The sequence below is a fragment of the Mizuhopecten yessoensis genome, unplaced genomic scaffold (genome assembly GCF_002113885.1).
Source record: "Mizuhopecten yessoensis strain PY_sf001 unplaced genomic scaffold, ASM211388v2 scaffold10939, whole genome shotgun sequence".
In the NCBI taxonomy this organism is placed as follows: Eukaryota; Metazoa; Mollusca; class Bivalvia; order Pectinida; family Pectinidae; genus Mizuhopecten; species Mizuhopecten yessoensis.
In genome coordinates this window covers 537,472-553,680 of record NW_018408797.1, presented here as the reverse complement: position 1 = coordinate 553,680, position 16,209 = coordinate 537,472, and the positions used below count along the sequence as shown (strand labels likewise).

General features: G+C 40.5%; 1 protein-coding gene and 1 pseudogene across 1 annotated transcript in view; both read left to right on the top strand.

Annotated features, from left to right (window-relative positions):
• Positions 1-219: 219 nt before the first annotated feature.
• LOC110463900 lies at positions 220-12,087 on the top strand (annotated as a pseudogene).
• Positions 12,088-15,172: 3,085 nt separating this feature from the next.
• LOC110463899 (thyroid transcription factor 1-associated protein 26 homolog) overlaps positions 15,173-16,209 on the top strand; it is a 3,969-nt gene continuing 2,932 nt past the window's right edge. Inside the window, exon 1 of the mRNA XM_021518824.1 lies at positions 15,173-15,314. Within this exon, the coding sequence (XP_021374499.1) occupies positions 15,218-15,314 (97 nt within the window). The 5' untranslated portion in view covers positions 15,173-15,217. The remainder of the gene's footprint in view (positions 15,315-16,209) is intronic.

Below are 16,209 nucleotides of genomic sequence, written 5' to 3'. Positions count from 1 at the left end.
GGGATAATTACCAAGCGGAAATTGTCTCTCTATAATCTTTAATCCATCCCTTCATTCTAGAAAAGAAACTTCCAGTTTGAAAATGAGCTTATACTCCCTTGACCTTCCAGAAAAGTAACCCATTGAATACAGTACAGGTTTCATGAGTCTTTATAACCAGAGATGAATATCCGGAATTTCCGGTCACCGGACAGATATTTACACTAGATCCAGCATTTCCGGTGGCAAAAGAAGATTGACAATAAAGGATAGGAGGAGAGTCATGCGATTGACAACACTACAGGGGCTCAGCTCGGTTTTGGTATTTTGTGCTATAACATTATGTGACGTAAATTGTAATAATTTCGGTTCATAATACACGTATACAAATCAGTAAAATCTTTAAATTTATACACATTAATATTTTTTACGGCACGGCCGTTAGTGAGGGCGGAGCCAGGTTGTACTGTAAACTTTCAAGCATTGAGTGATGTATTAAATTACTAAATCAGACCTACATGTAGTCTATAGCTATACAGTGTATATTACAGTTAAGTTTCCTTTCTTGATTTCTTTTTGGCTGACAAGATGTTTGATATTTTGAAGTTTTACGCCTAGTGTGATGAATGTACATATCGTTATCGTACCTTCGCTGATTTAGCATATTATTCAGGTTAGATACGTTGATCTGTTGGCGTTAATCATTTGTGTTATGTCTCCGTAATTCGAACGCTTAGAATACAGATAGTTTTCGAGGTACAATCAAAACGTACAGGTGATTATACCTCACTCACCGCTAGGTGTCGCTAGGATAGCAAGAGGGTATAAATAGGCAGAATCCAGCGACAATCGGCCCAGTTCTGTTCTGATCTCGGCGTGTGTACAGCAGTGACAGATCGCAAGTACCTAATATATGCGAGACCGGCTTTGTGTTGGAAAGATAGAAGTGACTGAATAAGTCTTGCCTTGATCCACACACTGCCTGGAAGATATATTAAATAAACGATTGAGTGCTGTAGCGAGATACCGTTAGACAGAAGGTGTCACGGGCATAGGCTGTGCAGTGCTAGTCGCGACCAGGCTAGTCGTGACTAGGTATAGTCGTTGGTGCTAGTCGTGACTAGGGGTAGTCGCGACCAGGCTAGTCGTGACTAGGTATAGTCGTTAGAGCTAGTCGTGACTAGGGATAGTCGTGGTCATTAGAGAGTGCTGTAGTTGTATACTAGTATGAGGCTGTCGTGATCGGCGCGACTAGGTCATATAGCTAGGTAGCTGACTATAGGGCAACTATAGTGACTAGGGCTAGCCGCGACTAGGTAGTCGAGTTGTGTACTGCCTGGATTGTACGGTAGTGTGTGTAGTGTGTTATATTGATACAGAGCAGATAGCTTTGGTATTAGTTCTATAGTCGTGCAGTAATTATTCTGTTCATATCATGTATTAAGCATTAGGTAATAGGTATGCTGGTTACAAGGTAGTAACACATATTTGTATATATTTGCAACTGTAGTATAGTTATAATTAAGCTTACAGCACAGGGATCCTTAGAAGTGACTAGGGTACGGACCCCGGAACGTTACATAATTTTGGTGGCAGCGTGTGGGATCCCTGTGGTTAGGTTTCAGTATTATAATTTGTGTTAATTAGAATAAACCTGTACTGTTTTTATAGTCATACCTTATAGTTATTTGTATTGGTTTGTGAAGATGGCTAGCTATGTAGAGGATGATGTTCTCAGTCCATTAGAGGATGACGAGGAAACTGTTAGCCAGAGAGGGGACCGGTCGTACCATGGTCGTACAAGCCCTATGACACCAGTGTTAAAAAGGCATGTCCGTTATTCAAAATCTACACCTCGTATCGAGTGATAGAACTAGAGGGGAATATACACAGCACATAGATGTTCCCAGGCTTTCCTCAGATATGGCTGTTGATAAGGTTGAGGATGAAATCAGACAAATGAGGGCTGAGTTGTCTAGGTTACAGACAAAGAGTGAAGGTATTCTAAAACCGTCTCCAACTACAAGGCCATATACTGAAAGGAAATTGGACCACCCCAGAGAGAGAGCCCGTTCAAGAACAGAGCAGCTCCCTGACTATGTTGGTGACATTGATGGAGGTGGTCGAGATTGGGTGACACAAAGGAACTCTCAGAGACGTCGCAGGAGGCCAGTATATGAGCATGACAGCGGTAGTGAGGATGATGAAGAACAAGAGTATTCCAGAAAACCACGCAACACTCCAATGAAGGTCAGACATGTGAAGGCTGCAACATATGATGGTTCCACCTCATGGGTTGACTACAAATCTCATTTTGAGACTTGTTCCCGTATCAACAACTGGTCGGATTATGAAAAGGGTCTTTATTTGGCTGTTGCACTCAGAGGTCAAGCACAAGGCATCCTTGGGGACCTGGCCATATCAAAGCAAGAAGACTATAAGTCCCTGGTCAGCGCATTAGAAGAACGTTTTGCTCCTCCTAACCAAACAGAGTTATACCGGGTTCAACTCTTAGAGAGGCGACAGAAAGCAGCGGAAAGTCTGCCAGAGCTGGGACAAGCCATTAGACGGCTCGTAAACCTGGCATACCCGACAGTGCCCAGTGATGTGCGGGATACCTTGGCTAAGCAGCAATTCATTGAGGCTCTAGCTGATTCAGACATGAGAATTAGGATAAAACAAGGTAGACCTCAAACTCTGACAGACACTATACGGCTAGCTGTGGAACTGGAGGCCTACACTCGAGCTGAAAAGAAATGGAGTGATGGTAAAGCTCATCTGAGATCCACAAACACAGAGGACAGTCCTACTACAGAGAAGGCTAGTGTGACTACAGAGAAAGCTAGTCAGAACTCTGATATGTCTAGTCTATTAAAAGGCATACAACAGCAACTACAGTCCTTACAAGATGAGGTAGTGAAGCTGAAAGGAAGTAATAGGAATTCAAGTCAGCAAAGACCAAATAAAGACAAGGCTAGTCGAAAAACTTGCTACTATTGCAATGAGGAGGGTCATTTTCGCAGGAATTGCCCGAAGTTGAAAAATCAGGCAACCACTGACAATGGAGCAGATAAGCCAGTGGCGAAGCGAGTTAGAACTCGGAGAAGACGGAAACAGACTGAACAGAAGGCTAATATAGGAGTCTCATCAGCTGTTCATGAAGCTGGCATGTATATTAAGACTGACATACATGGTGCCAAGGCAAAGTTGTTGGTCGATACAGGGGCAACCATAACTTTGATTTCTGAAGATCTGTATAACCACATTTCTCCGGCGGCTAGACCCGAGTTAAAGCAGATAAGTAAAGAGGTCTTGACAGCAAGTGGAGACAAATTACCAATCCTCGGACAAGGGAGGTTTAACATCAGATTGGAGGACGACACAAACCTACTGGTAGAAGCGGTTGTTGCGAAACTCACCACAGATGGCATTCTAGGTCTTGATGTTATGATAGAGAGAAATGTAACTCTGGATATGGCCAAGGGTTGTCTTACCTTAGATGGAGTGCATGTTGAGGCTAAATATGAGGGAACTATGGGTTGTTTCCGAGTGTGTACAACTGAGAAGATTGTAGTACCAGCAAAATCAGAGGTCATAGTCTCTGGAAAGGTGTGTGTGCCTGATGGTAAGGCCATGCAGGGGAACGCCTTACTAGTGGAAGGATTTGAATCTTTTTTGAAGAGCGACCGTGCTATCATTGGTCGTTCACTGGTGGACAATACAGCTACAGTGCCTGTACGCATGATGAATACCTCAGAGGAAGATAAGTTGATCTATCCTGGCACTTCCATAGCACAAGTTAGTGCAATTCAGAGTGTAGTAGAGGAAATAGAAGGAAAACAGCCTCACAAAAATAACAGCTTAAGAGAAGACCTGGCTAAACTACTAGAAGCATCGAAAACAAACCTCACCGGCCAACAATACGAGGAGCTGAGACATCTTGTGCAAAAGTATGAAGGTTTGTTTGCTGCATCAGATGAGGACTTGGGGCGAACAGATGTCGTGAAGCATAAGATCAATACAGGAGATGCTCGTCCGATAAAACAGCCTTTACGACGTATCCCAGGCAATATGGGACCAGAAGTTGACAAACAAGTGCAGAACATGCTCGACCGAGGTATTATAAAGAAATCCTCTAGTCCTTGGAGCTCAGGCATTGTTTTGGTCAAGAAAAAGGATGGGACAATGCGGTTTTGCGTAGATTACAGACGACTTAACGCTGTCAGCATTCCCGATGCATACCCTCTGCCTCGTATTGACGAGACACTAGATCAACTAGCTGGATGTTCATGGTTTTCGACACTAGACCTGAACTCTGGATACTGGCAGGTAGAGTTGGATTCGGAGGACCGTGCCAAAACCGCATTCGCCACTCGCACAGGGTTGTACGAGTTCCAAGTTATGCCCTTTGGTTTAAATTCAGCCCCAGCAACATTCGAACGATTAATGGAGACTGTACTGGCAGGACTACAGTGGCAGGTGTGCCTCATATACCTTGATGATGTCATTATTGTGGGAAGATCATTTGAGGAGATGATGGACAATCTCGAAAAAGTATTTGACCGATTGTTAGCTGCTGGGTTGAAATTGAAAGCTAGGAAGTGCCTTCTATGTGCAAAAGAGGTTCTATACCTAGGGCATGTCATTTCAGAGTCAGGTGTTTCAACAGATCCTGCGAAAACAAGAACGGTGGAGCAATGGCCTGTTCCTGTCAATGTGCGAGAGGTGCGCTCTTTTCTTGGATTCTGTAGCTATTATCGAAGGTTTATTAAGGATTTTGCTAAAATTGCCAAGTGCCTTCACAAACTCACAGAAAAAGGACGAACATTTGAGTGGAGTTCCTCTTGCCAGGAAGCATTTGAGACTCTTAAGAGGTTGTTGGTAAAAGCACCTGTCCTTGCGCATCCAGACTTTACCAAGGAGTTTATACTAGATACCGATGCGAGCAATGACGCTATCGGTGCAGTGTTGTCTCAGATAGTGGATGATGTTGAGAGGCCAGTAGCATTCGCCAGTCGGACTCTTACTAAAGCAGAGCGAGGGTATTGCGTGACCAGAAAGGAACTGTTGGCAGTTGTATACTTCACCAAGTACCTGCGCAATTACCTGTATGGAAAAAGGTTCACAGTACGGACAGACCATAGTTCGCTTCGTTGGCTGCTGAACTTCAAAGATCCCGAAGGACAGATGGCTAGGTGGCTACAAGTGCTGAGCTCATATGACATGACCATCGTCCATCGACCTGGAGTCAAACATCAGAATGCTGATAGTCTCAGCCGGTTACCCTGCAGGCAATGTGGGTTCGAACCACAATGGGAAACCAAGATTGAGACCACAGATCAGGTTATGAGTGTACAAAACCCCAATGAATGTAACGAGATTGCTTCCCCAGAACTACCAGCAGATAGTGAAGAACTGTCTTTGTCACAGAAACAAGAGGCAGATGAGGATATTCAACTTGTTAGAACTTGGGTGCTTGACAAGAAACGACCACCATTCAACGCCATTGCTGGCAGGAATATCACCGTCCGATCATTATGGATGCAGTTTGAAGCTTTATTTGTCAAAGACAACCTATTGTACAGAGGGAGTTCTAGCGGAAATCCACAGGTTGTTCTACCACGAAAAGAACGAAGGACCGTCCTTTCTCATACGCATGACAACAAGACAGCCGGTCACTTGGGAATGAAGAAAACTCTAGCAAAGATTAGACAAACGTTTTACTGGCCTGGGCTTAAAGGCGATGTCAAACGATATGTAGCTGGATGTGTACCGTGTTGTCGAGGAAAGTCTCCTACCAAAGCAAAAAGAGCCCCAATGCAAATGGTCAAAGCAGGGTTTCCTATGGAACGATTAGGAATAGACATCCTCTGTGAATTACCCCAAACCGACCAAGGAAACAGACACATATTGGTGATATCAGATTATTATACCAAGTGGACTGAATGCTTCGCCATGAGGGACATGGAAGCCAAGACTGTTGCAAGAATTCTGGTTGAAGAAGTAATTTGTATGTTTGGTGTACCCAGCACCATTCATTCAGATCAGGGTTCTCAATTCGAGAGTGCTCTTTTCCAGGAAATGTGCAAGCTCTTGGAGATTAAGAAAACACGAACGACCCCATACCACCCAAAGTCGGATGGAATGGTCGAACGATTTAACAAAACGTTAGTCAACATGATCAACAAACAGACTGGGACCTGCACTTACAATACGTGACTATGGCTTACAGGTCAGCTGAACATGAAACAACGGCCAACACCCCAAACTTCATGATGTTGGGCAGGGAGACCAGCACCCCATTTGATATTCAGTATTCAATGCCTTGGGATGTCAAAGTCATACCCCAAAATATGTGGGCTTGGCGGCTGAAAGAGAAGATGGAGGATGCCCATCATATGGTGAGACAGCATGTGAAAGGAGCCATGTTGAGAAAGATGAAGAATCATGACTCCAAGCTGTCCTGGCAGAACTTCAAACCAGGCAATGAAGTTTTTGTGTTCTTTCCTAATGTAAAGGTGGGACGAAGTCACAAGTTATCAAGTCGGTGGAGAGGACCGTACCAGGTGCTAACTAAGTTGACAGACGTCACCTACAAAGTGCGTTGCGGACGCAAGGGGAAGTCAAAGGTCATCCATGCAGATCGTATAAAGTTACGAGAGGGTCAGGTCATGAGCGGTGAAAATACCCAAGAAGCGAGAGGGTTAAGAGATCGACAAACACAGGTCGATGAGAGTTGTTTCAGCTACTTGAAAGTAGGGGAAGCTGCGTCATCTAGAGAAATGAATGGGAGTGTGATGGAAGATGTTCATATGGAGGTGGAGAATGATGTGAATAAAAGTGATTCAGTCAGAAATGGAGAGAAAGCGTTTGAGAACAACTCCAGGCAAACACGCACTCGACGACCACCTCAGTGGCATTCTAGTTACACTTCAGAATATTAGGTAGATCAGACTATTTGTGTTAGCACTATATGAGGGTAACATTTGCTGTTGTAGGAGAATCATGGTAAACACAAAGAAAACCCCAGTACAGAAGTGTCCCATGTGTGCACATAAGACGGCGGATAGAGAGGAGATGAGGACACACCTGATGAATTGTGGACTGGCCACTATGGAGAAGAACACCTTGCGTTGTGAGCAGTGTGACTTCATTACGACAAGGAAGGCGTACCTGAAACGTCATCAAAAGAGGCATGAGGCGGTTAAGTTGCAATGTTGAAAATGTTGTCCCGGGCCTAAAAATATATGTGACATTCCAATGTGGATGATACCTTTCTTGGTAGCATTGCAGACCTCTGCCTCTCGAATCAGTTGCATGCAATTATAAGATGTACCATTCTACAATGATTAAGTTAATTGATACTGATGAGAAGAACATATGAAGAAATGGACAATGTGAAAGTCAGAAGTGTGTAGACAATGTTGTACCTGGTGATACTGTAAAAGCATAATAACTCAAAGGACACTTCAACCTACATTTTGTACCATTCCCCTCCAGTAACTGGATTTTGTAATAGATGGGTAATGTGCTAAAGCAAGTTCATTTGCCCATGTATCCCAGTTTTGGTAGATTTCTGTACAAATTTGCTTTCTGAAATTTTCAGTATTTGAGAAGTCACTATTGAATGATAAATTTAGACAGTGGAAAAAAACAGTTGCCATCACCAGGTACATCATATGAAGAATAGTTTTGATTTTCAGTAGAAATGGTTGCTGATGGACCCATATTATGCATTCTGTTAAACACAAAGTAAAAGTGGTGAAAATGGTATGTGTCTAAGTCTTCCTTAATGATATTCTTAAAGCAGAGCAAGTAATGACCCTTTGAAAAACATTACGTTTCCCGTTGAAAGCTGTCGGTGATTCCTTTGTATCTGTGTACAACTGCAGCAGACGACCCGTGAAATTTGACCTCATCAATGATCTGACTTTTTATTATCCAATGAGAATCAAGCGAACTCTTCAGTGACCCTGCTTCGTACATACTCGGGTATTTCCGTCCTAGTGGGTGATGACATCCGTGTGTTACGGTCGATTGTGTGTACAGTCGGAAAATTATATGTTCAGAAAGATGTTAGTATCACATTATTTATTGCTCCCAAATTTACAATATAATCACCTTATTATGCACCCTTCGACGCTATGTGTTTGTGACATTATTTTTTTTTTCGTTCAACCGCAGACGATAAGAGTCTGGTTGACCGAGACTACATTAATGTAAGCGTTTTGATGACTATGCTAACTCATTTTCTCGATTTGGAAGAAAAGTAAAGAAATCGTGGAAATAAACTCGCTCAGTGTTCTGAATATGGTCAATATTTTTTTGAATATGGTCAATATTTTTTGAAAAAATCGTAGTTTCTAATACAAATTTCTGTGCTGCATTACATATCGCTCTATTATTCGATTAGGCATATTTACGGGCTCCATGAAACCGGAAGAGGTCACAGGAAGTACGAAAAAGTTTCTAGGCTGTAGCTGTACGATTCAGTGATGGAATCAGTTTGGTTGGATCAGATCTATTTACACGCACATGTTACCGGTAAAGAGCTTCGCACGGGTGCCTTCGGTGAGCTTAGCTCTTATCAAAAAGAAAGATGGATTTATTTATTTCTCAAACCACCTATATATGCACCCAAAATATATGGTCCTTCTGCATACCTTATCTTTTGTGCTATTTCCAAGTTTCAAAGGTTTTTACAGTCATAGTGCAACTTTTTCAATTTCCATGAGGTTGACGTCTGGCACTTGCCGAAACATGACATGTGGTGTAATTATTTTACACCATATTTAAGGGGAGAAATGGCTGCATTTTTCTGATTTACAATCAACACGAGAGGATTATCAAATAACAGGGAATCGGTAAATCCATTTATGGACTTCCTGGCATATGCATTTAGCACTCATTAATTCAGTCATTAATTTGCTCAGTTTTTCAGCTGTGGTAATTTTTTTGTAATAAACACTGTTACTTGTTAATCCTCTTTATAATATCTCATGTTATATAGCATGTAACATATCCTTGTGCTTAGCTCCTAGTTGTGAAACTTGAACTCCAAGCATGTTTTATATGTTACTGTAGTGGTCTGAAAGTGACTGTAAACTCCTTTTCAAGGTGGGCTTGTGATTGGCTACAGTGGAGTGTTAAAGACTTTTAGTATAGATGTAATACTTACAACCTGTATATGTATATATACGGATAATGCAATTTGTTATGATTCCTGTATGTATTTGGGCCAATCTGTGGTTGATGTCATGTTTTCATTATATTATCATTTGTATATATTATAAGTGAACCTGTAAATAAAAATGGTTTATTTTGTTGATACAAAAATCTCATTTTGTTTGTTTCAGATAAACCACGTTGAGATTTTTTTGTGGAAGAAATCAATTTTTACCTGAAATATAACAACAAGATCCATCTCCTTTCAAAATCGACCTTTCTTGACATGAATTAGTGTAAACTTAAAAAAATGAAATAATCCTTGATCAGCTAATCAACACATTGTGCAACATAGGCTAAACCGAAAAGGTGATATGTTTTATTATTTATGGACTGACCTCATCGGGAAGTTTTGTTCAGATCCAAGAAATTCTATAAATTTGTGAATTGATATCTGTTGTTGAGGAAAGGAGAGAGTTTCACTTGACACTTTTTGAAAGTTACAAAAGACCCCATTAATGAGTAGAGATATTCAAGTAATGTGTTCAGAAGCTACAATGAGACACCTACAAGGTAGAAGTGTAAAGGCTGTAACAGGATTGTTCGTGTGGTAAGCTGGCTGAGTTCACACTCCCACAAACACATACAGGAGAGAGGCCGTATAGGTGTGACGAGTGTGGTAAAGACTTGATCAGGCGTGGATCAGACACATCAAAGTTAACACAAAGAAGAGAAGTAGTACAAATGTTAAATCTGTGGTAAATGGTACAATTTCATAGGTTAACAAATAGAATCACTACACATTATACATACAAAACAAAAGCAAAAAAAGGCATCATATAATAAGTGTGGTGTCTGTGGTAAGGAGTTTAGTGTGACATATCATCTACTGTATCTACATAAAAACCTCAGGACACATCCAAGATAGAAGCCATACGTTTGTGGAGCTGTAGTAAGGACGTTGGTAAGGCAATTACTCTACAGAGTAACCTAAGGACACATACGAGAAAGATGTCATACAAGTGTGATTTCTGTGGTAAGGAGTTTAATCATTCATGTCATCTACAGAGACACATAAGGTCACATACAGGAGAGAAGCCACACAAGTGTGATGTCTGTGGTAAGGGGTTTACTCATGCATCTCACAAAAAGACACATGAGGATACATACAGGAGAGATGCCATATGAGTGTGATGTCTGTGGTAAGTGGTTTAATCAGGCTAGTGATCATCAGATACACCTCAAGAATCATACTGGTGAGAAGCCACACAAGTGTGATGACTGTGGTAAGGGGTTTAATAAGCCTGGTGACTTAACGAGACACCTCAGGACACATACAGGAGTGAAGCCATACAAGTGTGATGTCTGTGGTAAGGCATTTAATCAGGCATTTCACAGAAAGACACACATGAGGATACATACAGGAGATAAGCCATACAAGTGTGATGTCTGTGGTACAGGGTTTTATGTAGCTGGTGACCTACAGAGACACCTCAGGGTACATACTGGGGAGAAACCACACAAGTGTGATGACTGTGGTAAGGGGTTTAATAAGCCTGGTGACTTAACGAGACACCTCAGGACACATACAGGAGAGAAGGCATATCAATGTGACTGTGGTAAGCGGTTTAATCATTCAAGTAATTTACAGAGTCACATTGAGACACATACAGGAGAAAAGCCATACAAGTGTGATGTCTGTGGTAAGGGGTTTAATCAAGCTGGTGATCGTCAGAGACATATGGGGAATCATACAGGAGAGAAGCCATTCAAGTGTGATGTCTGTGGTAAGGAGTTTAAACAAGCAAGTGACCTCAAGAGACACCTCATGATACATACAGGAGAGAAAGCATTCGAGTGTGATGTCTGTGGTAGAGTATTTAATCAATCATGTAATCTGCAGATACATTCAAGGGTACATACAGGAGAGAAGCCATACAAATGTGATGTCTGTGGTAAAGAGTTTAAACATCGATCTAGTCTAAAGATGCACTTCATGACACATACAGGAGGTAAACCATGCATTGATGTTCAATGTTTGTAGTTAGGGGTTATTTAAATTAACAGCTCTACAGACACACCTAGATCCGGATGCCACAGGACAGAAACTGTTTATGTGTAATTATCAGATGACTGGTAGTATTTAGTCATGTAGATGGTCTAAAGATACACCTCTGGACATCATCCTTACATTAATAGAGGGAATTACGCTTGTCAGAGAGCATCAGTGAGAGTGATAACGTTATGTCAGAGAGAGTAAGTGAGAGAGATTACACTTGTCAGAGAGTGTCGGTGAGAGGAATTACGTTATGTCAGAGAGTGTAAGTGAGAAGGATTTCGTTATGTCAGAGAGAGTAAGTGAGAGAGATTACGCTTGTCAGAGAGCGTCAATAAGAGGGATTACGTTATGTCAGAGAGCGTCAGTGAGAGGGATTATGCTCTGTCAGAGAGCGAAAGTGAGAGGGATTACGCTCTGTCAGAGAGCGAAGGTGAGAGGGGTTACGCTCTTGTCGGAGAGTGTAAGTGAGAGGGATTACACTCTGTCAGAGAGCGTAAGTGAGAGGGATTACACTCTGTCAGAGAGTGTAAGTGAGAGGGATTACGCTCTGTCAGAGATCATAAGTGAGAGTTATCCCAGCAGTATTGAGGATGCTCTGGACACATACAGAAGAGACACCATACAAGGATGATGTCTGTGGTCAGGGGTTTAATCTGGCAAGAGATCTAAAAACCTCAGGAAACATACAGGAGGGATATAATTTATGTTTGCTATCTGTGGTAAGGAGTTTTATAAATCTGCAGCTGTACAGACACTTATTTGCTAATTATGTACCAGTCTACCAGGCAAAGGGAAGCCTTTAAGTGTGATGTCTATGATAAGGAATTTAATTTGTCATATAATCTACGTGTCCATCAAATGGAGCACAGTATCTGATGCTAAAGACACCATCTGTATTAAATCTCTATTATAAATAAAGGTTTTGGTGTTTTGATTATATAGATATGTTTGGTATACAAAAAAGAAAAAAAAATATCTTTGTCTTCAAAAGAACTATTTACTATTGGATTGTCAACATTTTGAAGTGGCCATGTGAGCTTATGCCGTACTGCGGTGTCCATCAGCCATCCGCCAACTTTTTCTTTTGAACGACTTCTGCTGAAGAACTTGAAGACCCAGTAGGTACATTGGATGGTGTGCTATAAATTTTCCTCAGTAAAATGACCTTGACCTACTTTCAAGGTCACAGGGGTCAAAAATGTTAAAAACTTCAAAACAACAATATCCTAAAAACCAATTTGACTAAAGTCAAAATACTTGGGTATGTTATGTAGACCAGCTATGTGAATCCTTTTAGCTCACCTGGTCCAAAGGACCATGGTGTGCTTATGCCATACTGCCGCGTTCGTCGTCTGTCGTCCATCCGTCAACTTTTCCTTTAAAACGCTTTTAGTCCTGAACAGCCTGGTAGACTTTGACTAAATTTGGTCTTGAGCATCCTTAGGCCAAGGGGACTCAATTTTGTATAAACAGTGAGTGTGGCCCCCCAGGGGGGCAGAGGGGCGTGGCCCAATAGAGGAAATAGAAGTTAACATTTAAAACCCTTCTTCTACAATATGGATTAAGGGATTTCATCAAAATTTGGTCTGAAGCATCCTTAGGCTAAAGGTACTAAATTTTGTATAAACAGCGAGTGTGGCCCCCCTTGGGGCCCAATAGGTGAAACAGCAAATTTTCAAAATCCTTCTTCTTCCGTAAGGAATGACAGGATTTTGTCCAAGTTTGGTATTTAGCACCCTTGAGTGAGGGGAAACCAATTTTGTATAAGCAGTGGGTCTGATCCCCTTGGGACAGAGAGGCAGGGCCCAATAAGGGATATAGAGGAATAGCTTAAATATCCTTCTTCTTCCTTTGGGATGAAGGTATTTTGACCAAATTTGAACAGTAGCATCATATGGGGAAGGGAAATCAATTTTGTTTAAATGGGTCTCTTGTTCTTTATTACAGTAATAAGGCCAAAGGTCAACTTCAAGTGATAGTCGGGGGTCAAAGGTCAACATGGGTTAAAAGCTTGAACAATCTTCTTTAGTTCCATAAGGCACAGGGTCATGACATTTGACCAGTATGTACATGGGATGGAATGCTATATAGTTTCCTCATTAAAATGACCTTGACCTAATTTCAAGGTCACAGGGGTCAAATATGTTCAAAACTTCAAACAACAATATCTTGAGAACCATTCGGTTTAGAGTCATGATACTTAGGTATGTTATGTAGACCAGCTGTGTGAATCGTTTTCTTTATTGCAGTAATGAAGTCAAAGGTCAATTGAAGTGCTAGCCGGAGTCAAAGGTCAACGTGGGTTAAAAGCTTTAAAATTAACATTTAAAACAACAATATCTAAAGAACCGCTGAAGAGATGTTAAAATGTCTTGTGTTCTACATTTAGTAACCAAATATGGTCTGAAGTTATTTTCATGTCAGTTTCATGTAACAAAAGAAACAGGTGAGCGATACAGGCCAACTGGGCCTCTTGTTTTGTAACTGATGAAGGGATTTGTGATTTGATTATTATATCATCTGCAAAGAATGGTTTGAATACCTAGAAAGAATTAAGTGGGAGGTGCATCTTTGTGAACACAATCAAAGTTGATCTACTTCTATTTCCTATTTCTATTTCTAATTCATTTCCTATACGATATGTTGATATATAAGAAGAAAAAGAGGATAAAAGTCGGTAATATTAAATTTAGACTACGCTAAAATGATCCCAATATACGATGTGTAGGTGTGTAGTATCTAGTTTGGCATGCTCCACTATAAGATGGACCAGAAAACCAAAATGACTGCCAGACATTTAAAGTTTGCTTCTGCTATTTCGAGGAATTCTTGATGTTACCATGACTAAACATGGTACACATGTTCGCCTAAGTACGTAGTTACATGCGTGTCTACTTCAAATTCTATTCAGAAGAAGCGCAAAAGGCAAAATGACCAAGAGGTTATTGGATTTTGTAAAAATCAAATTCAGAAAAAGCGCAAAAGGGTAAAAGAGCAACAGGGTTTCAGATGCAAAATGATTTATTTGCTGTCGTTTTTAGCTCACCTGGCCCGAAAGTTAGATGTAATAAATCGAGAATTGACTATGATGGTATCGTATACATACAAACATGAAAATAGAAATGTAAGCAAAGATTTAGAATTTGGACAATTAATTTGTGTAACTTAGTAAGTAAATTTCCTACTTGTTCTGCCTTATGTCTGCTTCGTCAAGACGTCTAACAGTGAGTGACAACTACCGCACCAAAAAGGCTAATTATAACCACGGACTTAGATAACAAATCTAGTTACGTGGGTTAACACAAGAGGTGACAACTGGAGAACTTTCAAAACTGACCAATGATAAAAATAAAGAAGGCCAAACCAATCCAAGAGGTCAAAATAAGGAAATTGATACACCATAGAACTAAATATAAATCTTCGATATATATGTATCGTAATTATAACATCATTATAAAACACAAAATAAATCACAAATATATTCTCTTTGCCTCACTATCGTGAAACATTTGTTTGGGTAATTTTCTTCTAAAGAAGTGTTCCAAATCACTCGGGGGCGTATACGTATATATTGGAACTTGCAGTTGGTATGTACATATATTACAGTTAGAGCTTGCGACGTTGTATTTATACTTACATGGCGCTGGTATAACATATACGTTCCTTTTCATTTTATCTTTATTATTTGTCGTTTAAGTTTCCGTTTAGAAATTTTGAAGTAAAGCTATTTTAAAGCCTGTACATATTTCGGGAGTAGTACGCGCCTTAATAATAAATAAAATTATGAAATAGCTATTTTATGACAGCACTAAATATATTTGGCCATCCCATGTTGTGAATAGATGTCAAACTGCATTCAGAGACATATATATATATACAATAACATCGTGTTTTTGTTTTACTCTCTACTTTAGTTTTGTTTACATGTTTCCGGATCGTGATAGGTTGGTTCGTTGATTATAATTTATTTTTTTCAATCTGAGTCTTTTGCATGTTTGTTTCAGGATCGCGAGCATGGATGAAAACATAAAAGCAAGAAACTTCAAAAAACCAGTTACTAAGAGACCTGGTGCGAACAAATACAAGACCTTTGTTGGAAATAAAAGTGAAGGTTAGTTTCAATAATATGTTGTCTCATCTCATGTACAGAGAGTCGAACTAGACTGTAGGAAAGACCTCTCTATCTGCGAGATATGTGGCCACTACTCCAACAGAGTGTTAGGGGTTTTACTTTTGACAGGCAAAATCACATCCGACAGAAAGAAAAAAAAGGCCGACTAGCGGCCTCTTATGTTATAGGAGTAATGGGGATCCATGTATGTGAACGCAGCTGTACTAATAATATTGATCTTGTTACTATAAGTTGTTAGGCTCCTAGCGCGTGGAAGTCTAATTTATAACAATATCAATATTTTTAGTAGTTCCGTGCACAGGGGCATGGATCGCTTTACTTGTAATATAAAAAAAATAGGGGTCTCCTATACTTATATATACATATTAGTATAGGAGACCCCTATTTTTTTAGATTACAAGTAAAGCGATACATGCCCCTGTGAGCCGAGTGGGTAGGAACAGGTTGGGCGCACAAGGGTAAAATCCTGCATTTGGGTAACATCTTTGTATGTTATGGTTGAATGCACTTCGAATCTTCTTTCACTATCCTATATAAAAAAACAAAATTTTGTACTTCACTTTTTATATAGGATAGTGAAAGCGATTCTTGTGAAAGTATCGCTGAGTATATTTGTCAAAATTACACGGGTCCCTACTTAGGCACCAATGTAACAGAGGTCATTATTTGTTCAATGCCTCCACCAGGAGTCGAACTGGGGACCTCCGGCTTACTAGTCTTACACTCAACCAAATGAGCTAAAGAGAAAATCTCCCTAGCCGTGTCGGAAGGTAGCGGCTAGTATTTAACCAGGGTGACACAAACCAATACCAAAACTTTTCGTCAAAATATCATATAACTAACAAGCATAAACAGTTGGATACACCCGCCCCCC